Below are 25,425 nucleotides of genomic sequence, written 5' to 3'. Positions count from 1 at the left end.
AAATTTCGATGAAATGGTATCAGAGTCCATGACATTGACGTGTAACCATTTTCTCGTGACACTCCGTAACATTTACCTCATTCGGTGTCATTTAGTTTTCAGAATTAGTTTTTGTTCTGCTGTTATCAATAACGTACAACTATGTAAATCATAGATTGAATGAAGTTTGGTGGAGGGGAAACTGCTGGTGCCTCTTTCCGTGGTGACAGGATATAGGAAGGTTGAGAGTCAACCAGAATTTACTTTTATCATACATTTCTACACATGGTCCTGTCAGAATGGAAGCATTATTGATATATATGTTTTTTTCTTCATTTTTTTTTTACATTTTGGACGTCTTGGCACTCAAGAAATTATTTCTTATAATAGTTATTTAACTCATAATGTACAAGGTGTTCTCTTCTTCTTATATCTTCTAGTCAGACGGGAAATTTTCCATTTCCGACTGAACGGCACATCTTGTAAGAGAACAAGTTCATAAAATGTACAGAGAGTCAGAACGAAACCTCAAAAAGTATAATATATCAGTTTGGGGAGAGGAAGCAGGGACTTAAGTCGTCCAAGCTGTGTTATCAATGCGTGCATTCTAAAATCATATCTTTGTAATATGATCATAAATGTAAGAATAAATGTAATATTTACGCATTAATATAAAATATAGGCTTGATAATATTCTGTAACGACAGCTAAAGATTATTTCAGTCTCACTTTCTTCTTCGTTTCCCCAAAGCAGGAAAGAGAGGAAATGGCCTTTACTGCTTGCCTTTATGAACAGCACTTATAAAATAAATAACGAAATATAAATAGACCCGTATTGTAGTTGAAATGTAAGTATATAAGGTATAGCATGAAACAACTCAATGTGGTTCTGAAGGTAAGTCAGTGATTATTGCATGAATGGTGTGCGGACCACACTCTTCGATACTTCACCAAATATGTTCACGGGTACCATCGCAAAATTGCAATATGATAAAATTATGATTAAAATACATTCAACTTTCTGTCACAAAGTGTTGTGTGTAATGAATGCCGTACCTTGGTCTGTCAAGTGTCGTGTGTGTGTGTGTATGTGTGTGCGCGCGCGCGTATGTGCATGCGTGTGTTTGTATGTGCATGCGTGTGTTTGTATGTGTTCCTGTGTATACTGTGTGTTTGCTGAATGTGGAGGATAAAATAATTTGAATACGCCGAAGCACCGCCATGGACATATATATATTATAAAGTACATCCCGTGCATGATCCAGAATTCACGAACTCAATATCAGGCACCAACAAATTAGCAGTTCTATCCCTCGTTAACACCCGTGACATTTCAATTAGTTACTTTAGATTTTATTAGAAAAAAAAATCACATCAAATCTTCCAAATACACTAGTAACATAACAAGAAGTCAGTTTGTAATACAAAATATATCGACAAACATCTTTAAGCGGTAAGTGCATCGCCTCTGTAAAAGTGAGTAAACAAAATCATTGTGTTATTGGAAAAAGAGACCCATGTAAATATAAAGACAGGCTATTTCAAATTGACAACCGCTCAATTGTCTATAGCTTCTGTCAATGCAAAGCTGTACGTGCTCATAATCTGTTTCCGGTACAGACATCCTGTCAAATTATCATTAAAAATCTTACCTGTCCATGAAGGAAGGAGTAGAAATAGAAAATGCAGAAATGGAAAAAAAGTTGATAGGAAGGGATTTTTGACAGCTAGTTGTTCCCGTGGTTTACTTTTACGGAAAATTGGTCGAAAGTCTTGAATGCACAAAACATGAGATGCGTGCTCTTCGAGTGGTCTGCTTTGTTTGTGTGTCTGTTTTGTATTTCTGCTGCCAGTTACAGAAGATTTAGTGTAAAAAGAAAGAGTAAACGTTTGCATGTATCACTTTATACGAATATTTGACCAAAACTGGCCATAATTTAAGTAAGTTTAGAAATATAAGTTTCTGTTTTTTAAAGGTCTCATATAGTTGATACACATATGCTCATGGGCGAGGTAATGGTGTCATTCCCTCACAAATTCGATTGTGTACAGAAATCTGACAAGACTTCAATTATTTCGTAATAAAATGTAAAACGTAATATTTCTTCTGCTGTATGGCTGAATAACCTCAAAGTACTGAGCAGTCAAATATACTAGGATTTGTGACTAGAACCATAATTGCAATAAATTGTACAATTAAAAAAAAGCCCGGGAAATTACGAGATTTTGTGTACAGGCAATGGCAAGATGTGAGGTAATAACAATATAAACTCATTTGGCTGTATATCCGAATTTACCAATGTTAAAGAAGTATTTTTGAGAAAATTCTCAAAAATTCACAATATCATAAGATTCTCTAAAATATTTAATCTTAAACCGGTCCGGAATTTAACAGTAACATTTTCAGCACAAATCCACTCCAAACATTGTTCAAGTTAATTCGAAGAGGAAAAGAAAATTCCTTCAGAAAAGTGCAAAGTGATCAAATTCAGATGAGAAATAAGGAAGTTATTATATTCTGAAATTGCAAAATTTTTGAGAAAACACTTCTTGACCAGTCGTTATGAATATTCAAATCGGCAAGTTGATGATGTCCTACTCTCACATTTCTTATCTATTTAGTATATAGAAATGACATGAATCTTAAATCTCATACTTAAGATGTATAAGTATAAAACTTGATTTAAAATCATCCAACATAAGAAAGAACAAACGTTACCTCTGATATATACATATATACGTGGTATGGAAATGTGTTTTTACTCGTAAAAATTACATTTTTAATGCGAATTTCATATAAAGGGAAATAAAACGAGGGCATGACATCGTTAACTCCCTCATTAATTGCATACTCGCATATTATGTACAAGTCCAGAAATGTTTTCCTAAAAAATGTAATATTTCAAACTGTCATACCTTTATTTCTTATCCAATTTTTGTCATTTTCGGAACGTTCTGTAGGGATTTTTTTTCTTTCTTTTGGAGCTTTATATATTTTGGAGGTGAATTTCCTCATTCAGAGTCAAATCAATTCATTTATTTTCATTTTCACAACAAAACATAACACAGATTGAATCAAGAATTTATGAAATATTTTCGACTATGCGACGGATAATCATTTCGTTGATAATTAAGCATGAACTTATTTTTCCTGCATTTACTAAAATCTTATTGAAATCTTCTTCCGTAAAAACAACAACAGCCGAGTCTGATATTTTCTCCATGATTATCAAAGAGATATGCATTACTACCAATATGCATTACTGCCAATATGAATGATGTCAATTTATTATTTTTATCATATAGTTCTACATTGATACATCTTACCTAACCGTTGAGGAATTAAGCAAGCATGAAATGAAGACCTAATTCATCCAGATTTTAGAACTGAAGTTTGCGTTGGCTTCATCAATATCCACATATCTCAAGCATGGTACTCACGAAATTATGGTACTGTGTATTTATATACCCTGTGCAAGTGATACTTTATTGTCAACATATAAAAAGTAAAACCCACAACGATGAACTCCGTCGCGTCAATTTCTGACAAGTGAGATGTGGCTTGCCTCTTGGTTTGTGTGTGTGTATGTGTGTGCATGTGCGTGCGTGTATGTGTGTGTACGTTTCCCCGGAACAACATCTGTGTCCAACGGCTCTCGGGCCCATTTGAACAAAGGGAGATTCTAATATCATAGGAGTGCTATCTACGAAGTTTGGTGAAAATTTGTTACAAGTTTCTGAAGAATAAGCTGGAAATTTACAATTTTACGCATAAGATACAACACAGCAGACACCATACGATTAAAAAAAAATGATCGCAATAGCTCACTTGAGACTGGCTCCGTTGAGCTAAGACTCTACTGTCGGCCAAACGATAGATTACATATGTGGGACTCGATCAATCGCGATCAATCTTGAGAGGGCGTGGATTCATTTTAGTCGGTGGATTGATTAATCCTACGGCGTGTCTATTGGACTCGAATCGCGATCAATCTTGAGAGGGCGTGGTTCCATTGTAATTGGTAGGTTGGTTAATGGTATATAGATCGTGACTGTTGGACTCGATCAATCGCGATCAATTTTGAGAGGGCGTGGCTTCATTGCAATCGGTGGATTGTTTAATCGTACACCTGTCGGTACAGTCGTCTTGCTCGTTCACTTTCAGGAAGGAATTCTCGTTACTCAATATCGCTAGCATATCATTCCCCGAGTCGCCGCCCAGGTACACACCTAATATGAAAACATACACACAAAGACACACACAGAAAAAAAAAATGTAAAGAATGGTGATGTATTGTTTGCCAATGTCAACTTAAGACTTCATGAAATACATACAAACATTTTGAAATATATAGGCCATATATATCTGTACAACTGCTTGGCAAATTGAAATTATAAGTTAAGAAAAACATACAAGTATTATGATATATAATCAATCCTGTAAAAAAAAATCTAATGCTGACATATTGATATACAATAATTTGTAATACCGACAGATCTAGGGAATATCATCTTTGATATCAAGTAATGTGAAAGACAGGGTCATCATTGAGGGATGCTTGTAGTATGCCTGAGACTTCTATGTGAATAAACCACAGCTATTGTTTCTCGTACAAGAGAGTATCTAAATACGTACTGTCTATAGGGATGGTGATTAAATAATTGATGGCAGACGAGATAATTTGGTATCAAGATGTCTGAAATATGGGAGAAATTTAAGAATTGTCATTACTGTTGCAAAGCGCGGTTACAACCAAACACAAAGTCCAATGATTCAGTGGCGAGTTATGGCGAGTTGTGTCGAGTTGCTTGAATGAGACACTAGAGATAAATTGCGTAAAACTCTTGGATAACTCGCGACAACTTGACTCTGCTTGGCGTAACTCGTCGTAACAGGTCCTCATTTTTTGAACATGTTCTAAAATTGTACCAACTCGTTGAAACTCGCCGCAACTAATGCTACTCGTAGAACACTCGCATTATGCCTACTACACCCTGCATTAACAAACTCGAGACGAATTATATACAATTTGTAAAAAGACGCCTCCTCCAAATATATCGGAGTGCCAAAGGAGTTTCCACGAGCGGAGTACTTAACATGACTCGCAACACAATCTAGTGCTTAAGTAGGCCTAGCTCCACTCGTGGAAACTCAGATGGCCTCCTCGGATAGAATTGAAGGTGGCGTGTTATTGCGAGTTATAGAGTTCATCTCGATTTTGTTACGAATAATGCGACTCTATTACAAGTTTATCACGAACTGCGGCAAGTTGCAAGGAGATTGAAGTTTGGAATTTGATCAAAAATTGAGGGCTAATATCCCTTTGTTCGTGATTTCAAGAAGAGTTACACCGAGTCGCGTCTAATTGTCACAAATTACTATCTCGAGTTACATGAAAAGTTTTACGCCAGTTACCGTTAGTGTCTGATTCAGGCAACACCCGCCACAACTCGCCATAACTCATCCCTATATACAATTCGGTTATTGATAACCCTGCTTTATTAGTAACAGTTGATGAATTCAAATTAACGATTACGGGTGTAAAGGACAGCTCGACTCCAAATACTAGACACACAACTTACCCTGATTCAATAGTGATGTTATCCACTGTTGATCATGCGTGTCGACTAACCATCGAAACATTTTGTTGTTTGGAGTTTTCGATGGGCGAGATGAACCAGTTGTTTTCATGAAATCGGGGAAGCTCTGGGGTGGAAACATACGTAGAAATATATTATGCAATGTTCATTTTCACTCGTTTTAGAGTGACCTCGGGGATCACTCCAAAATCTTGGAGTGATCCTTGAGGTTACTCCAAAAGGAGTGAAAATGAACATTTTCACTCAAAATTCACTCCAATTTCCCTCTAAATTCACTCTTTCTTGTATTCACTCCTTTAAGAGGGAATATTTTAACTCGATTTTTTTTTTAGATTAATGTATCGTGCGCGAACATGTGGTATATGTGTTGCGAGTTGATGTGAGTGCATGTCGAACTCGGCTGATTGGCATGGTATGCACTTGCCACGCGATGCAGGTAAAAACATCTGAAACATTAAATCCCCCACTGTGTTGATTTATGCGTCCAACTTGATAAACTTCAACTACTGTATAATAATATTAGTGTATCGGCTACGGTAGTGAATATGTGCGTACATTATTTATTTGTATAGCCTATGCGTGTTTATATACTTCGTTTGTACTGACCTCCAATGTTTTAACTTTGTGCCAAGGTTTTTTTTTTCTCTATCAATCGGTTATTTCTCTCTATCCTGAAAGATCTTGTTATTCTATATAGGCTCTTTGTTTTTAAGTAGATTTCCTTCTAAGACTAAGGAATTAAATGAATTTCAGTAATAACTATTTTTTATCTCCCGCATCATTTCACCATTTTATAACAAAAATAATCTTCCAAATACATTCGAAACAATGTTTCAAAGAAATCAATCCGTTCACAATTATCCAACAAGGCGATCAAATAACTTCCATTTGCCATTTCTGAGAACTTTGTTGACTCAAAACGCATTCATCTACTATGGGCCAAAGTATTGGAATTCACTTTACAACAATAAAATTATTACAACAGCTCAATCTCTGAACGCCTTCAAGAATAAATTGAAATTATTTTTATTGAAATCTTACAACATCCAACCGAGTTAGTTTCGTTTTATCATCTAAGTCAAGTCATCATTATTTTCTTGGAATATAGGTTTTCCCGGCCAATTTCGCACTTTTGTCAGTCCAATTCCTACTTGCTGCATTCAATTTAGCAAAATTTAGCGTAGAAGACATGTTCGGTAGTTCAATTTTATGATCTCTTCATTCAAATTCATTTTGGAGCATTCAAATTACCTTTAGCCTTATTCTAATTAATACTTTTTCAATTGAAATTCGTAAAACAAGCACCATTTCGTTATTCGTTCATTCAATTTAGAATGATAGTCACGTGATCACGGACATGCCGCACTCGTTCATTCAAATTCATTTTTGGGCATCCAATTTAACATCTTTTGCAGTCAATTTAGCACGCATGTTTATGCTTTGGTTCTTTCATTATTTCTGTTTTTTGTCAACATAGTTATTGTTTTGTAAGCGTCATTACATTTCATATTTTCGTACTTATTTTAGAGATTTTGGCAACAGTTTTTTTTTTCTTCAATGTGCTTGGTGATTCTTCCAGTCCGAAGATATAGTGCATCATTGTGGCCACAACTTATCTGGCCGTTGAGCGCTTTATTCCGAGTGTTTCGGACAGTTCTGGGAAGTCAAGGTTATGATCATCAAATGTTTCTATAATTCTTAATGTCTTCTTGAGAAATACGTCTGTATCTAATTTGTGCTGTCATGACTGTAAGAAGATGAAGATAATCTGGAGTATTGGTACATGTAGGCCTAAAGTGACATGTATGAAAGAAAATGGGCGTTACAGAACAACAAACTCGAGTTATGATATGGTAAAAAATATGATACTTTTACTGCTTAACAGTGCGTGGATGAAACAAAAAGTCACAATGAAATACGCGTTTAAATGTTATCACCTTTTCAAAACAGAAATAACATGACGTTAATTTGAATGAACATGTTAGGAATTTGACTGCCCATACGCGAAATTGAATGACTGAAATACCCCTTTCGGCCAGTGTTTGCGAATTTGAATGACTGAAGAGCACGTGCCAATTTGAATGCTCGTTTTACGAATTCGAATGGCACATGTGCAAATCTCATTGATCGAAATGCTAAATTGAACGACCAACTTGCAATTTTGAATGACAGAATGTGCAGTGACGAGGATTTTCTCTAAATTGAATGAACCTTTCATCAAATGGACTGACAAAAGTGCGAAATTGGCCGGGAAAACCTATATTAAAAAATTATTATTAATTTATTATTAGTATCATTTTTACATAAGTCCTCCTTATAATTATGTTCCTGTCAGTGTTCTGCATGTATCGATGTGTCTATTCTCTCTTTCTCCTGCATTTTTACCAATATAATTATGTATATATATATATATTTTTTTTTTTGCGCTATATTCAATCCAGGTTGTATTTCATCACTTATTTTGCATTATGCAATCCAGATTGCTTGCGTCCACAATGGCACGAGCTGTAGTTCCCCCCTTTTTTTTCCTTTTTTTTCTTTTTTTTTTCCTTTTGTTTCTTTTCCCTTCCCAATTATCTTGATGTCAGTTGACATCGGTTCGTTTTATTTTGTTTTATATTGCTGTCTTGTGTATTTTCTGAGGGTCCCATATCGTACAAGCTCTGCTTCTTAGTGGGACCCTCCACTTCCATCCTCATCCTTAGTTGACTTGTACGCTTTATGTATATATTAACAAAGATATAATTGCATTTTTTTTCATCTGCTTCTCATTTTCATAATGTACTTTGTCAAATCACATTCTGCAAGTATTACAAATATCCTGTACATACGTAATTTATTATAATCACTTTGTTTATTTGATGGAAGTGAAAATAAATTTGAATCTTGAATCTTGAACCATAGTAGGCATAACGACAGTAAGACTATATTCTATAGGCATTGGGTATCTTATATGCGCATGTCATACATGCCATGTTGAACGCCAAGTGTGTGCTCTCTATATGTAAATCATATCGTTATTTTGTTTCGAGCTGCACTATATTGTCTCGTATTGCTCATTGCCTATCATTACCCAAATTTGCACACGTTCAGTTTACGACATGACTAGGACAAATAAAGGGTGAATTCGAAAGCAAAAATGGTTTGAATCTATTGTTCGTACCGTCACACTGACTGGCGCTGGACTGATGCCATCAATGCAGAGTTGCGCAGATGATGACACTGTTGCTATGGCGATAACGGTGGCTTGTTCGGGGGTCGACGGGTTGTACTTGTACATACAAAGTCGAGCTGTTTTCAGTAGGAAAATCAATAGAAAAAAGGATAAATACGCAAGTTTTCAACGGGAGGGGACTGATAATGTCTAGAAGGGTGTGCGACATTAGCACTTTTAAGTATCAAAACCCAATATGAATGTGGATTGAGTTAAAGCAGGCTAAACATCAGCAGAACACATCATTCAGTGAAAGGGTCGGGGGAAATCTGCAAATCGATCAAAAAGTTATGCATTATTGGTTAAGGTTTCGGTGCCACCGTTGCTAGATAAGAAAACTACTACAGTCCATGACGTCATGATAGGACAGCAGCTATAAAGAACATTTTATGAGGAAAATTCCACAGAAAAGTACTTTATTGCATATCTCGCTTATGTTAACGGGACTGTACAGTTCTGGTCGAGATGAGGATTTAGCTTTTATCGTTTTGCGAGATATTCAGAAACCACTCCATGAGATGTCGAAGAGCATGCAATTCTAAGGGGTATCAAATGTTGATTTGATGAAAATCGGTTTTGAAAGGGCTGATATATCCAAAAACAACGTGAAACAAAGAGATCCTAATAAAAGGCGTCGCCTATCGCCCTTCATTATTATCATTTTTAGTGGATATCTCAGTGATTTGAAAACAAGCCAATTTTCATCAAATAAACGTTGAATCCTTCTTAAAATTACATGCTCTTTCATATTTCATAAGAGGTCTCTCATTGTCTCACTTAGGAATGTTATAAACCTGAATCCTAGCGCGTCTGCCTCACGATCACGCGGCCCGGGTTCGAACCCGAGTCTGGACTGAGCAATGTTGTGTGTAAACATACCGTCCCCTCTAGCAAGAGGCAAAACACTCTGTCCCTCGGATAGGACATAAAATGGAGGTACCGTGTATGAGAGAGTCACAGCTCCTGCACGTAAAAGATCCCGCTTCATTCATTCATCGCAAAGAGCAGGGTGTCTAACCCGGTGAAGTGGTCCCACCCCACATCCAACTGGACCCCATGGAAGACCAGCTTAGTGTAGCTGAATATGGGCTATCCAGCCATCTTCACAGATGGAAAATGAACAACTCTAAAAATGAACAACAACCAGTACTGTAGGCCTATACAGTCCCTTTCAAAGAGTAATATTCCCCTCCCAGCCTCCTGAAAGTGAAAATAACAATGCTCAATTTTCTTCGTACTTTCTTTACATTGTTGTGCCGACCGACGGCACCGAAACTTTAAAGATTCATAATCTAGAATAGATTATCCCATTTTCCGCATTTTTCAAACAATACGTTCTTACTTGTTATTGCTGCTCTCACTAAACCACTTACATTACCTTGGTTTTGATTTCCTCAAAGTATACTAACATCTGACTAAGGGAAAATGATAACTCAACTTACAGGTCTGTGACATAAACTTTGCTTCGGTTTGAAAGATGACCAAATTCATTCCCGTCGGAGTCTCCAACTCGAGCTCGATGTCGAAGGATCCAGTCAGTTCATACTTGGTGATCGTCGTGACACCTTCTCCATCCGGTAGCAGAGGGATGTCGATGACGAATTCCTTGTCATCGACGATGGTCAACGTTTTCAGGTGGAATTCCACCATTGGAATATTGTTTTCTGAGAACGACCAGTGAACAAAAAGGACGAACAAATAAACAGCAACAAAAACATACATGTTATAGTAATTACTACATACAAAGGGAAAGCAGCGTGAATATTACGTGAAGAAAAGTTCAAAGTCAATTTGTGCAATACATAAGGCCTACGTAGATCATAGACACGTATATTACTCATGTCTGTGTGGACTGTGATTTTATCCCGTAGGAAACCCCAGCCGAACAATGTCTGTGAATACATCATTACTATATAATTACAGTGACCGGAAGCTGGAATATTCACCCGTCCAAGTCCCCCCCCCCCCCCCCCAAGAAAAAAAATAGAAAAAAAATAGAAATAAAATAAAATAAGAAATAAGATTTAAAAAAATAAAAAAAAATAAATAAATGAATAGAAAAAAAAACAAAAAAATAAAACATAAAAATGAAAATAAAAATCAATAAATCCTTCCTGTTCTTTAAATTACCCTCGAATTCCCAATTTCTTGAGAAAGAAGCAAAAAACATACAATAGATAACAAACAAACATGGACATATCCTGTTTTGATTTTCTTTCATTTTCCGACATAGTCATTATTTCAAACATTCCCACATTAATAACACAAAATCTTAACAATGTACCCGCCTTGAGCATTTCATAAGGTGGATTTATATACTAGGCATTGTATAAATAATACAATAAGTCATTCTATTATTGTTATTATGATTATCATCTTCATTATTATCATCATCATCATAATCATCATTGTCGTCATCATCAAAAGAACCGAAATATCCGATTATGCTCATTATAACTCGTCAGGCTATATTATTTTACACTTCTCTTGCTTTTGTCATTACTTGTCTATCCGATCTCCGCTAGTTTTTGACACCAATGATCTGACCTGATTTGCAAATACAAACAGGCTTATTTTCACATTATCGTCGAGGGTGAAAGTACAAGGCAATACTCGGACTTTGGAACACCTTTCGACCTGTCTTGAACACATTCCACGTTAAAGGCGATGCACTGCTTAAAGGACAGCCTCCAAAACGTGTGATTAACTGCATGCAGCAAAATCAGTGGAGCATGATTATAATCAGTGAAACCTTCAATGTTCAAAAGTTAAATGTTTTTTTTTTATCTTACATTTTTGTGCAGTCACTGCTGGACGAGGAGATTTCTACAGTGCCTTGTGATGTCACACGAATAGAACGATAAAGGGAAATAATGATAATTTTTTTTTTTTTTTTTACGTAAGCATTGGACTTGGTACTGACGTATCATAGGGGCAATATCATTCCCCTGCCTTCGGAAAGACGCAAGTCATGTGCTCTTATCTTCATATCGTTCTGAACATAATATATTGTCCATCCATGGCAGCACTGAAACTTCAAAAATTCATAACTTTTGAACGAAATGTCCGATTATCCTCAAACTTTCAAGGATAATATGTCCGACTAATATTGCTGCAATCAATCAATCGACGTTTGCATACAAGGGCGCCGGAAGCGGGGGGGGGGGGGGAGGGGCAGGGAAGGCAGGGAAGGCACTTACCCCCCCCCCCATCCACCCCCACCCCCTCCATTATTTTTTTTTTTGGGGGGGGGGACGAGTGCCCCCTGTAACAAATAATTAGTTAATTGTTTAAAGACCAAAATGAACAATAAATGCACTTTTCTTGTCTAAAAGTTGTCAATTCATAATAAATCATAATCATTGCTGATATACATTATAATATCTATACATTAATATTTACTTATGAGTAAATTCAGTGAATAGCTGGTGGCCTCGCCTCCTCGAGTGTGCCCCCTGAAACATACCTTTAGTAAATCTTACATTTTACTTTTTTTCTATGCCATTTAACATTATAAGAACACTTTTATTGCTCGAACAATGCGATCAAGACATTTAAGTCGAATGGCAAAGTGAAGGTGGCTCGCTCGCTCTGCCCGTATACATATAGCAAAATGAATAGTTGTCAGAAGTTATGATGATAGTCCTTCGGAGTTTATTGAATGTTTATTTTACTACGTTTAATTCCCTAGACATTTGAATAATAAACGCGACTTTTACACTCTGTTTTTACAAAAAGTCCCTACCGTGATACCCCCTCCCACACCCTCCCCCGCTAGTTGCTTCGCTCCCTCGAGGATCTCACATCGTCACATAATGTACCCCGTATGTTATAATCGTAGTCCTTCACGTTTGTTTGTTTTTTTTTTTTTTGCTATGTTTAATTCCCTAGAAATTTGCTTTTAAATACTCTACAAACGCGACTTTTGTACTCCGTTTTTACAAAAAGTCCCTACCGTGGGGGGGGGGGGGGGGGGAGGCCCCCCCACACACACCCTTCCCCTGCTTGGTCGCTTCGCTCCCTCGCCGAGGATCTCACCCCTCACATGATATAAAATGTAACCCTTCCCATAATAACCCATAATCATAGCCCTTCATACTATTTTTTTTCACTATGTTTAACCTCCTAGACCTTTGCTTTTTAATGCTCTATAAACGAGACTTTTGTACTCTGTTTTTACAAAAAAAAAAGTCCCTACTGTGGGAGGGGGGTTCCTATAAATTTGCTTTCAAATATTCTATAAACGCGACTTTTGTACTCTGTTTTTACAAACAGTCCCTACTGATTCCGTGGTACCCCCGCTCTGTCGCTTCGCTACCTCGCCGAGGATTTCACACCGTCACATAAGGGCCTTTTACACTTGTAAATTTTTGCTTAGTCCCGTACCAACAGTGGGGCTAAAGGGGGGGGGGGGGCTTAGCCCTGCAAAATAGCAGGGTTAGCACCGCAATTGCGGTGCCAAGCAAGTGAGTGTAAACAGAACGAAAAAATAATCCTGGGCTAAGCGACGGAGACGAAGTTCGACCCTCACTGACCAATCAGAAACGAGGTAATCAAGTGCTGCCGGTGCGTGCGTGTACGTGTATAGTACACAGCGTAATCATGAATATTCATGTGGTTTGGAAAGTCCGGGGCTAAGAAATACGAGTGTAAAAGGTCAGTTTTCTCCTTAGCCCCGGACAAGAGATAGTACGGGACTAATTGGCGAGTGTAAAAAGCTGAAAAAATTGGTACGGGACTAACGATACTCCTGGGTTCAGAGAAAGTCCGGGGTTAAGAAACACAAGTGTAAAAAGGGCTATATTGTGCCCCGTCGAGGATCTCCCCCTCCCTCCCCCCCCCCCAAAAAAAACAACAACACAACAACAACAACAACAACAACAAAAATGTTCCGGCGCGCTTGTGTGCATGTGGAGGTGAACTTGTCCTTAAACGTTCTGCACTACGCCACGACCACTGACAACTACCAAAGATCCGGATACATGTAGCATTCTCAACTTCTTACCTCCAGCCCCAAGCCGAAAGTACACGTATCCCTTTTCAATGATGTTTTCCTCAGCTTTCACCGCAGCCACAATCTGTACACACATTCCGTATAGTTGTTTAGAAGTCAGCATTCTTTGTAATGCTGTTAATTTTACACAATATAGATGATAACATGTTGTATTTGCACGTACACGTAACAAATCATCATATTTATCTACTTTTATTCCTTGGATTCATCAGAATTCTTTGAATCGGAATACTTTTGCAAGAAAGATGACGCATCATAATTATTATAATGATAATAAAAAATAAAAGTGATAATAACATTCATTATAGCAAAAACAATAACAAATATCATTATTGTTTATATCATTATCATCTTAACCATATTTACTATTCAATCAACATTGTACCCATCATAATCATTGTTATACTATTCATTATTAACATTATCAATATCACGTTGTCTTTTCATTATTTTTACCATAGTTGTCATAGTATTCACTTGGAAGTAAAATAAGCAGCAGCGTGCAGCAGCAGCGCAGTAGCGGAAGCAATAGCACTGTCGATGTTAACAAGATATGGTGACACGCTGGTATCTAATGGACTCAAGAAAGACTGAAATCAAGGTCATTTTATATCTTAATGGAGAGTGTCGAAAAAAGTGGTATACGCTGCAAGAAGACACCTCGAAAATCTCTTGAATTTGCAGGAGGAAATGGTGACGCGGAGGAGAGGTGGGAGGAAAGGGGAAGAGGAAAAGCATCATGCCATGCGTGGCCTTCCATCTCTTGATTGATTAACATCTTGCTCTTAATAACTATTTACCTGTTGGATTGTAGCACCATTTAGTGCCAATGTCAAGGTCAAATTCGACCATCTAGCCACAAAGAGTTTTCACTTCGTGTCTGTCCTGTCTTCGGCATTTTTTTTCTCTGTGCATCTCACATGATAAGGACATTCAGTTTCAATTTCTTTATTTCATCAAGGCAAAAAACATTATATGTAGTTGATAATACACCTTCGACTGAAGGCCACTGATCTGTGTGAGTTTTGCACGGAAACCAGGGGAGGACCGTGGATCTAGTATTTTCATTGCCACAACACCCGACTAGAACTGTCGAGTTTCGACAAGCCTTCACTCATGAAAAAGATTATTAAAATCCAGTTGAAGATGGCAAACTGGAATGTGCCAAAATCTAGTGATTTTGTTGCTATTCTTGTTAAGGGTCAGTGTAGGTCCTTTTGCCCCTTATAGTGCATTGTTCTTTTTCGCAAATTATTGCGCTGGTTTGAAATTATGCCGCGTATGGGCATAATTATCATAGCTTGACAGCGTTCTTATTCTACGAAGTTCGTTGAGAATGATCGTGAACATGATATCTGAGAAGTTACAACTCACAAACGCCACTCTGTTCCCGATATCCCGGATGGTGTTAACCAGGGCGTCGTGGTTTACGTCTTGGACATTCACTCCATTCATGTCTAGGATTTCATAATTTTCTCTGAAAATTAAAACAAAAAGGAAGTTCTATGATCTGTACATGAAATTAGATGAGCAATTCATGTGAATGACGATTTACGACATTCATTATGATTAGTTAGTGTCCCGAATACTCTTCGCCATGAGGAGCAGTGATTTTTTTTTGTGTGTCAAAATAGAGAATAAGAATATTCGAGTTATCACGTGAAATGCATAGTGAATAACTCCACAATAGTGGAATTCTTCTTATTTCCATTGATTTATAGTTATGTTGACAAATGTCATACATGAGTGAGCACATGAACTTAAAAGACAACAATGAAAAATTGTACTTTTTCAAATAGTGTGAGTGTCATCATGAAGGAGCAATGAATGTCTTACTGAATGGATGAGATCTGTTAATGAAAGTGGCCAAATAGGCCAGCTACATTACATCACTGCAGGTATGTGTTTAAGGGTTCTTTCTAACATGTTAGGGTCCATAATCTTTAACATGGCCAATTGTCCATTAACTTGGTCACTCCTACAAAGGCAAACCCACACATTTCTCTTTGTTCATATTCAACACTTACAACTCCCAGCGACAGACCATGACTTGAATATGAAGACAGAAAAATTGATAATGGGAATGACCACATTATCGACAACGTAGCCAGGTTGAAGGATATGGATAATGAAAGGTCACAAAAAAGGGAGAAATCAACCAAATCCTGCAGTCGTGAAGGCTGGCCTGTTAATTTGACCACTTTCATTGACAGATCTCACTCATTCATGTCATTCGGGAAGATATAATACTCTTTCACGACAGCAATCAAACTCGGAAAAAGTGTAATTTGTCATTGTTGTCTTTAAAGTTCATGTGCTGATTCATTCATGACATTTGTTAACATAATTGGGAGTCAATAGACAGAGGAAGAGTTCCCCTTTCTTATACCAACATTGACCAATATTGCGCTCCTCAGTACCTGGAAATTATGAACAGTACCCCTCCAAATTTGGATCCCCCTCTTTTTTGATACGCACTGTAGTAGCCAAGCTGTGAGCCGATGATATCAACTCACCATTTTCATATTCAGATTGACTGCATGTTTATACTGTTTCCTTTTTTTTACATTGTTATAGTTGTACAATTTTACTCTTTCTTTTCAGATTAACTTTTGATTTGTCTATGTATGAGAGGTGTATACAAACATACGGACAATACCGGTAATCATGCCTTACAACCAGGTAGTGATGAAATGGGAAAGGACATTGTCCCACTTGCACATAAAGGGTGCAATATCAAAATCGTGAGTGGAATGCGTTTCAGACTCACCGCAGACCAATGCTATAGGCCAATCCCGAGGGGTCTACGTTAACCAAGCGGTGGGCTTCGCTGTCGGTTAGAAGTGTGGCCCCGAAATCAGCAAAGACATGGCGGTTTCCCTCTTCGTATTGCACATAAAGGCGACTTTTTCTCACGGCTGGTACAGGGGCGTTCTGCATATTATAGAGTGTGAAATCAAGTCTAGTATTTAGAGTGTGCAAAAGGGCTTTCAAATTTTACATCATGTCTGCATAAAGTTACGCAGCACTGTTGGTTACCGACTACGCCGAGCTGTGAATACGCAACCAACGGTGTGCCAAAGGCCCATGTGTACAAAAATATAGGTTCCATTGGTCAATAAGAATCTAAGGTAGGGATCTTTAAATGTGCTTGCTTAGGGCAGCCAAATTCAATATGGCGGCCGACCCAGTGGTCAGATAAGTATCTTGGATCCGGGAAGTTTTTAAATCATTGCCCCCCGTTAGTATTAACCCCTATACAATATTCTATCCTCTCCACTGGATGTGAGCAGCTCGACCATAACAGCCTTTCTTATTGAGACCGGGGGGGGGGGGGGGTATGTTTCATCAACGAGTTCGTCGGAGGTTTTCACCGACAAATTTGCTATTAGCCAATCAGACGCAAGGATTTCAGTAGCTTTTAACAGTTCTCAGTGTAAATCACTGACAAAAAGTTTCATGAAACGGTTCCCAGGCGTCCACTAAAGGGCGCGGACAAGAACCGGAAAGCAAATTTGGTGTTCCGCACTCGTTCGGCAACCTGTCTGCACGTTCCTGAAAGTGTCCGCTTACTGTCCTAAACATGTACGGGCGTTTCCGCACCTTCGGGAGAGAGAAAAAGTTTCCGCGTCGAAATTTTGATCGAGACCAAAATCTGGACGCGGAAATAAACTTCCTGACACCTTCGGCAACTTGTCCTGACGATGTCCTCAGGACATCCCGCCTGTCCGGAACCCTTCCGCTCCTTCCGCAAACGCTCTTGAAAGAATCCCGCGGTGTGGGAAAGCTTCGCGAATGAAAGTGGAAGACACCATAATGTTTTAGGACAGCGTGGAGCCGATACGGATCTACATTTTGTGATCAAGACATGAAAAAGTCAACACGTTCCATGAGCGAAATGATTTTGAAAGTTGAAAAAATAGATCAATGCACATTATGTCAATGAAACGCAAAAAGACCAGTAAGGGAGGCGAGGTCCCCATGCAAGCCCCACAACCAAACCTCTCTTCCACTGATTAGGAGATGATAAATATCAGCATTTTCCAGTCCCAAATGAACAAAGTAAAGCAGAAGGCAGTGGATATTTTGCCAACTGTAACTAGGAAAGAAGAAGAAGCAGTACTCTCCACTACGAGTAAACTTTGGGGGTGTTTTGCGGTCTTTTCAGAAGTTATTTTCATTTAAGGTATTTTTAATAGTTGCCATTACATCTATACATGATAGTGCATCGTTTAGTTCGCTTTAAATGTGACCGCCCAAATCAAACACCACAAAAATGGAACTAGGTCATTTTGCCAACCGTTACTAGGAAAAAGTAGAAGCAGCACTCTCCGTTACGAGTAACCTTTGGGGGGGGGGGGGTTTGCGTTCTTTTCAGAAGTCATTTTCATTTAAGGTATTTTTTATAGTTGTCATTACATCTATACATGATAGTGCATTGCTTAGTTCGCATTAAATGTGACCGCTCAACTCCAATACCACAACAATAGAACTAGGACATTTTTTTATATAATATATGAATAGGCATAGGGCTTATATACTTATGTTAAAAGTAAGACCTACTCTGCTATAAGCTTGAAAATTATTTAACTTGTTTGATAACGGCCATCCTAGAGGGACCAGGACCAATGCTCGTTTGTTCGTTCGTATTTGTTTTGCTTCTCAAATCAAATCAAATAAAACATTAATTACATCAATGTGACAAATTTAAGCCAAACATAACCAAATGGCAAAGGAGCAACACAAACGTTTCTACATTACAATAGTATGTTTTTGAGGGAAAAGAAGATGCGAGTGCTGTGCGAGTGCAATAGGTGATCGAATTGAATGTTTTTGTTGGGGTCAATTTGTTGAATATGATTACTATTTAGTATATCAGTATGATAATACTAATATGTTCAGACCAAAACATAAACAAACTCATACCAATTATAATACTCTATTTTACTGAATATATTGAGTTAAATGATATTACTTTAAACTAGCTTTCAAAGAAGACAGAGTTGTTCGTGTTTGTAGGGAGTCGGGTAAAGCATTCCATGTATCAGGTCCGTTATGCCTCACTGACCTGTGAGCTGTAAGTGCTATCTCAGCATCTCTCACAGCTGGTATTTGAAGCAAAAGGGCAAAGCGGATTTCGGCTGGTGTGACCTCCACGACGGCTAGCAGTCAAATGAGGAAAATTCAAAGTCAGCGTAAAATGTATACCTTTCCATTTTCCTGGTATTGTCCGCATGTCTAACTTATGTTGTCCGGAAGACATCCTGATTGTCCCCGTTCATTCCTGGTGTAACCTAGATGTTTCCGCGCTGCCCGGCTACGATTGGCATATTCCGAAGTATTTCGCGCTCTTCCGGAGTGATTCCTAGGACACTCCCAGGAATGTCCGCAGTCAGTCCGCTGACATTCCTAGGAATGTCCCCAGGACAAGCCGATTCGCACTTTTTTTTCTGCGTCTGACGCGGACAGGTTGCCGAAATGCCAGAATTTGCTTCTGCAACCCTTCCTTCCCTAGTGGACGTCTGCCCTGACGTGGGGGTCTAGGGCAGTTACCCTCTGGGCAATTACCCCAGACACTTCCCCTGACTCTGACCCTGACCCAGACCCTAATCCTGATACTAATCCTAGTCCTGAACCTAACCCTAACTCTAACCCAAACTCTAACCCTAAACCCATCCTTAACCCTAATCTTTATTCTAATCTTTTCGCTAACTAGTACAGTAGTATAGCCGAGGTAATTGCCCTCGGGGGTAATTGCCCTGATAATATAGGTTTTCCCGGCCAATTTCGCACTTTTGTCAGTCCATTTGATAAAAGGTTCATTCAATTTAGCGAAAATCCTCGTCACTGCACATTCTGTCATTCAAAATTGCAAGTTGGTCGTTCAATTTAGCATTTCGATCAATGAAATTTGCACATGTGCCATTCGAATTCGTAAAACGAGCATTCAAATTGGCACGTGCTCTTCAGTCATTCAAATTCGCCAACAGTGGCCGAAAGGGGTATTTCAGTCATTCAATTTCGCGTATGGGCAGTCAAATTCCTAACATGTTCATTCAAATTAACGTCATGTTATTTCTCTTTTGAAAAGGTGATAACATTTAAACGCGTATTTCTATGTGACTTTTTGTTTCATCCACGCACTGTTAAGCAGTAAAAGTATCATACTTTTTACCATACATAACTCGGGTTTGTTGTTCTGTAACGCCCCTTTTCTTTCATACATGTCATTTTAGGCCTACATGTACCAATACTAACTTCATCTTCTTACAGTCATGACAGCACAAATTAGATACAGACGTATTTCTCAAGAAGACAGAAAAAGAATTATAGAAACATTTGATGATCATAACCTTGACTTCCTAGAACTGGCCGACACACTCGGAATAAAGCACTCAACGGCCAGATAAGTTGTGGCCACATGATGCACTAAATCTTCGGACTGGAAGAATCACTAAGCACATTGAAGAAAAAAAAAACCTGTTGCCAAAATCTTTCAAATAAGTACGAAAATATGAAATGTAATGACGCTTGCAAAACAGTAACTGTGTTGACAAAAAAGAAAGAAAGAAAGAACCAAAGCATAAACATGCGTGCTAAATTGACTGCAAAAGATGTTAAATTGGATGCCCAAAAATGAATTTGAATGAACGAGTGCGGCATGTCCGTGATCACGTGACTATATCATTCTAAATTGAATGAACGAATAACGAAATGGTGCTAGTTTTACGAATTTCAATTGAAAAAGTGTTAATTAGAATGACGCTAAAGGTAATTTGAATGCTCCAAAATGAATTTGAATGAAGAGATCATAAAATTGAACTACCGAACATGTCATCTACGCTAAATTTTGCTAAATTGAATGCAGCAATTAGGAATTGGACTGACACAAGTGCGAAATTGGCCGGGAAAACCTATATTATGTAAACGTGGCGCTCGTCCCTCATGCTATAATCTGCTCATGCAATATACGTGCTCGCCTGCCTATGTAGGCTATATTCCACCACAAAATTAATATCTACCTTCCACATATGATGGGACAAAGGGGCAATTGAGTAAAATTATGAGCAACATGCGAAAGAGCAGAAATTACGCGACGTTGTGACTTGATATAACAGTTGGTTCCATTGCATATCAGTTTCTTCACATAAATGATTTTCCGTCAGACTGTCATTGCTAAATTGGCGCCTTTCAGTATAGTTCAAAACTTGTATCTACATGTGTATGTGATAGTGGCATCATACACTTCGCTGTAAATCTTTTGCTAATGGTCACCATGCAGTAGCTACCTGCAAGAACCAAGACTCTCCCGTTGGCTTTGATCCTCTCTCTCCCTCTCAGTCTCTCTCATGACCATATACAGTGGTAATAAAAACATTTGAGTCTATCAGAAAGGCTAACTTTGTACGACAGGAGACAAACCTTTGTACTCACAGCTGTATCACAAAGAATTGTTATCGAGTGAACCGTTAAACCGTATATAGTGTTTTTCTCAGTCATAACAGTGAGGTGAGTAGCAACACCCAAGCGTGCTGAAGGAGAGTGTATTCGTTCTTTACTACAGCCAATATGCGAAGTCATCATACTTAATGTTATTAAAAAGAAGCTATGCACCTGAATATCATATACACTGATATTCAATGAATGCAGAAATATTGATGTAACACATACTATACACGGAAAAATCTGGCAATTCGTTCAAAAGTTGTGATCTTTAAAAGCTTTGTCGAAATCCAAATGCCGTCATCACTGGATGACAAAAGTGCAACAATTCATTTTCCCGTAGGAGGGTAACAATTAGTAGGCTCTAAAGAATAATATAATAGGAGATTTCCACAAAAAATTACATTTCTATGAAAAGTACATATTCCTTCTTTCTGTTCCCCACATATACACTTTGTTAAGGGTAATGTAATTTTTCTGCCTTTGGGAAAACAGGGATCAATAATGTTGATTGTTCACGACAGAAAATGAAAATGAAAACTTCTAAAAATTCAGCTGATGTGTTCTGATAATTTTGCATGCGCACTGAATCCACACAATATCATATTAGGCTTTAATTCCCTTTTCCATCTTCCGACAATGTCCGGATTTAGAACAAGCGATCAAGCAAACAAACAAGAACGTCTGGTAATCATTTCCCCCCCCCCTTTTTTTTCTGTACTGCTTTCGATTTCACGCTTTGAAACATGTGATTCTTTAAAGGGATGGTAAAATATCGATGGAGATGAGAATTGGGCTTTTAACTCTCTTTTTTGCGAGATACCTAGAAAACACTTATGAAATAGTACAGAGCATACCATTTTAAGAGGAATCCAAAGTTTATTTGATGAAAATTAGGTTCGTAATGACTGAAACATCCAAAAACAAAGTAAACAAAGTGATCGTAATAAAAAGTGGGTCCCACACTTGATTAGAATCGCTCTGTTTTGGATACATCAAAACCAATTTTCATCAAATAAACGCTGAGTTCCTCATGGAATTACATGCTCTTTCATATTTCATAAGGATTTTCTCATTATCTCACCAAAAACGTTAGAAACCTGTAATTAGGTCTCAACCAAAACTATACGATCCATTTAAAGGCATTATTTACCATTAGCAGATGAAACAAAACCCAGCTTTATAGTCCTCAAAAATAATTGTAAAACGTGAGAATGTGATAGAAACAAACCAATGTAAAAATACTGCCAATCAGTATAATCATTGTTAAGACTTGCTGAATATACAAAATGTGAACAATAGTTAAAATAAACCTGTTCATAGACTGAACCTTCTACAGTTATGATATGGCTTACTTTGAAAAAAAAAAGTGATATCTCTCAATATTTTAGACTTTACTGCAACATTTTTACATGGTACATGCTCTTTGAAACAACTAAACTACACATAGGCATCAAATGTGATTTGTAACTCATTTTTTTTTCTTTAATTACTGCTCCCAATGGTAAATAATACCTTTAAATTGATATTCTGTTTCGGTTAGCCGACACGAACAGGAAAGGGAAAATGTGACTTCCGCCAGTTTGACTCCTCACTTCAGTGGGAAAAACAGGAAAATAAGAACACAGCTTCCTCATAAACTTTTTGGGGAAAAAAGCATGAAGCACTACATGTAATTAGAGCCCATTGACAATTAAAATAATTAATTCGTTTTTTGTTCTTGCTTTTTATACTGATTAACATTTCTGTAGTCGTGGAAAAGTGATCACTATACTAAAATTATCTGGCGCTGGAGAGAATGCATTTTGAAAGTATAGAATTCAGACACACTATAACTGACCAAATCTGATTTTTTTTTTGACTGCTCAAATGGTACAAATGAAGTAGACATGATGTGTATATCAGCCTGATATGTGCGCCCTGTGCTTGTGCTCCTGATATATTAGAGGAAAAAGAAATAGTGTCGTGTTACTTCGCGAACTAAGACTACAGTTTCTATAAGGACTTTTATCCTATACCACGAGAATACATTCGATAGTTCCCACATTCTCTGTATTTTCCCGTTGTGGCAAACTTTTGTGGCACCCACTGTCAAGACGCTTGTAATCTCGCCTGTAAAAAGCTTTGCCAGTCGCTTGATATTAGTCCATTTCCTTACCGGCAAGAATAGTGATAATTACTGTATTCAAAAAACCGCACACACGATTTATGTGCTTGAGTGGCGGTGACGAACATTCGTGATCTATTACACAAGGGCAAGACTTCTTTAACGTCCCCCTGTTTTTTTTTTTTTTCTTGCCGAAGACCCCTAACGAGTGCGTGCATCCGTGACTAGGCAAACAGGGGTTGGGTATACATATACACTGTAGTGTAAAGTGGTATGGCAAAATTACGGGGACATAAGGAAGTCTTTCAACACAAGAACAATATGATTATTATTATTTCACATAACGCATAAGATTTTGTTATAATGATGCAATGATAGGAATCAAGCGATCTGTCGAATTGTAACAACCGATATATCTTAGTATACTGCTGCAATTCAATTAAAAGTCTGCACTTCGTCCACCAACCAGTCAACAGACGTTTAACTCTCCATTATTTCATCAATGTGTGAGAGATTTTGTAATTTTTGACTAAATTTCTAGGTTAAAACTAAACATCTATACTTTTTATTATTCTTCAAGCTAACAAAGTGGAAGACTGCGAAATAAGCAACATAAGTTTAAAGTGAGTGCATATCTATACGGGTCACTTCCAATGCAAATTTTTCTCTAGACTATGAATCTATATAAATAGGCCTACAACGCTTCAGTCTAGTCGTCAGAAAGTTAGTATTTGAATTTGTACTCACATTTTGAACAGACTCTTTCTGACAGCATCGCCCTTCAGCAGTCGACGGCACTTCATCTTTTGGCATATTGGACAAGTTGTTGGAATGTTTGGATGCCTTCGAGCCCATGTTCGTTTGTTACGTCGATCGAGAGGTCGCGATAAAGAGTGCAACCACCACAGAGAGATTTAACTCGAATTCATAAAAGTGCAACTTTGTGTTTTCCGAACGCGGAACTGAATGCCAAGGGCAACTGGGCAAAGGCAAGCAGAACAACTCGATTCTGTCTACTCTGATAGACGTGCTTCAGCATCAAGTTAGCTTTGTTCAAGGCTAACAGTGTTACTGTCAATAATTGTTCTTGAATTCAAAAATGAAATTAGTATACATTGGTCCTATCATAGAGACTGTGTTGTGTGTATATATATATATATATATATATATATATATATATATATATGTATATGTAAATACATAATATATATATAGTTTAATGTACACACAACACAGTCTCTATGATTTATATATCATATATTTGTGTGTGTGTGTATGTGAGTGTTATATCATATAAAGTGTTCAATTTTTTAAGTGAATACGACTCTTTCAATTGTATTTTGATCTGAGAATTTGCTCTAGCATTAAAGTTGCAATGATGTAGAAGTTTGCGAATCATACACATGTTTATGAAGTGGCTTCTAACTAATTTGGGTTTTATTTTCCTCAACAATATTTTCCATAAGAGAACTAAGAACTCCTGTGAAAGTAATTAGTAGTCCTATACTTCCGGTGCTCGTCCTGTTAACAACAAAGACAATTTAGGCATGCATTATTCGTATCCTTTTTTTTTTTTTTTTGTTCTTACTACTAGGTCCTCCCCCCATCAAAAAAAAAAAAAAAAAAATCAAACGTACTTTACATACACACCCTATACTCATGTATTAAGTGCAATTTAAAGGTTCTACAAAATGTGTTTACTAGATCACCTGCATACCGTCCTTCCGTGGAATCGCACTATGACACGGAAGCTTGTTTCCGATCACTGAAAGGTAAAACTGTCCCGGAATTTTTAACAGGGACATTAAACAGGGTCATTCCATGAGACTGACACCTACGAGTTATACACCCCACGAGTTCGACATTCAAAAAGACTATTAGTCATGCAGCCCACGAGTCATACAGTACATGAGTTCGACACTAGGTAAACACAGCCTATGACTCGTGGGCTGTAGGACTCATGGGTTGTATGACTCATGGGCTGTATGACTCGTGGGGTGTATAACTCGTGGGCTGTTTAACACGTGGGTTGTATGTCTCGAGGGTGTCGGTCTCGTGACATGCATC

At 37.7% G+C, this 25,425-nt stretch overlaps 1 protein-coding gene across 1 annotated transcript; it reads right to left on the bottom strand.

Moving 5' to 3' along the window:
• Positions 1-3,175: 3,175 nt before the first annotated feature.
• On the bottom strand, positions 3,176-24,278 carry LOC139712656 (uncharacterized). The gene is made up of 8 exons (XM_071624464.1): positions 24,106-24,278; positions 16,579-16,742; positions 15,183-15,285; positions 13,800-13,872; positions 10,237-10,458; positions 8,744-8,871; positions 5,563-5,686; positions 3,176-4,209 (listed from the first exon to the last, which is right to left on the bottom strand). The coding sequence occupies exons 1-8, from the start codon at positions 24,211-24,213 to the stop codon at positions 4,055-4,057; spliced, it is 1,077 nt and encodes a 358-aa protein (XP_071480565.1). The 5' UTR covers positions 24,214-24,278; the 3' UTR covers positions 3,176-4,054.
• Positions 24,279-25,425: the final 1,147 nt, after the last annotated feature.

Source organism: Diadema antillarum, unplaced genomic scaffold, assembly GCF_040938485.1.
Source record: "Diadema antillarum isolate AM-2024a unplaced genomic scaffold, OU_Dant_1.0 seq00001836_RagTag, whole genome shotgun sequence".
NCBI classification, from domain to species: Eukaryota; Metazoa; Echinodermata; class Echinoidea; order Diadematoida; family Diadematidae; genus Diadema; species Diadema antillarum.
The sequence above is the reverse complement of the archived record's forward strand: the minus strand, read 5'-3'. Positions and strand labels throughout refer to the sequence as shown.

Coding starts and splice junctions, on each gene's coding strand:
- LOC139712656 (XM_071624464.1), bottom strand. CDS start 24,213: ATGGGCTCGAAGGCATCCAAACATTCCAACAACTTGTCCAATATGCCA. Junction 15,286..16,578: donor GCCTATAGCATTGGTCTGCG/GTGAGTCTGAAA, acceptor TTTAATTTTCAG/AGAAAATTATGAAATCCTAG. Junction 5,687..8,743: donor CAGCGCCAGTCAGTGTGACG/GTACGAACAATA, acceptor TTTCCACCCCAG/AGCTTCCCCGATTTCATGAA.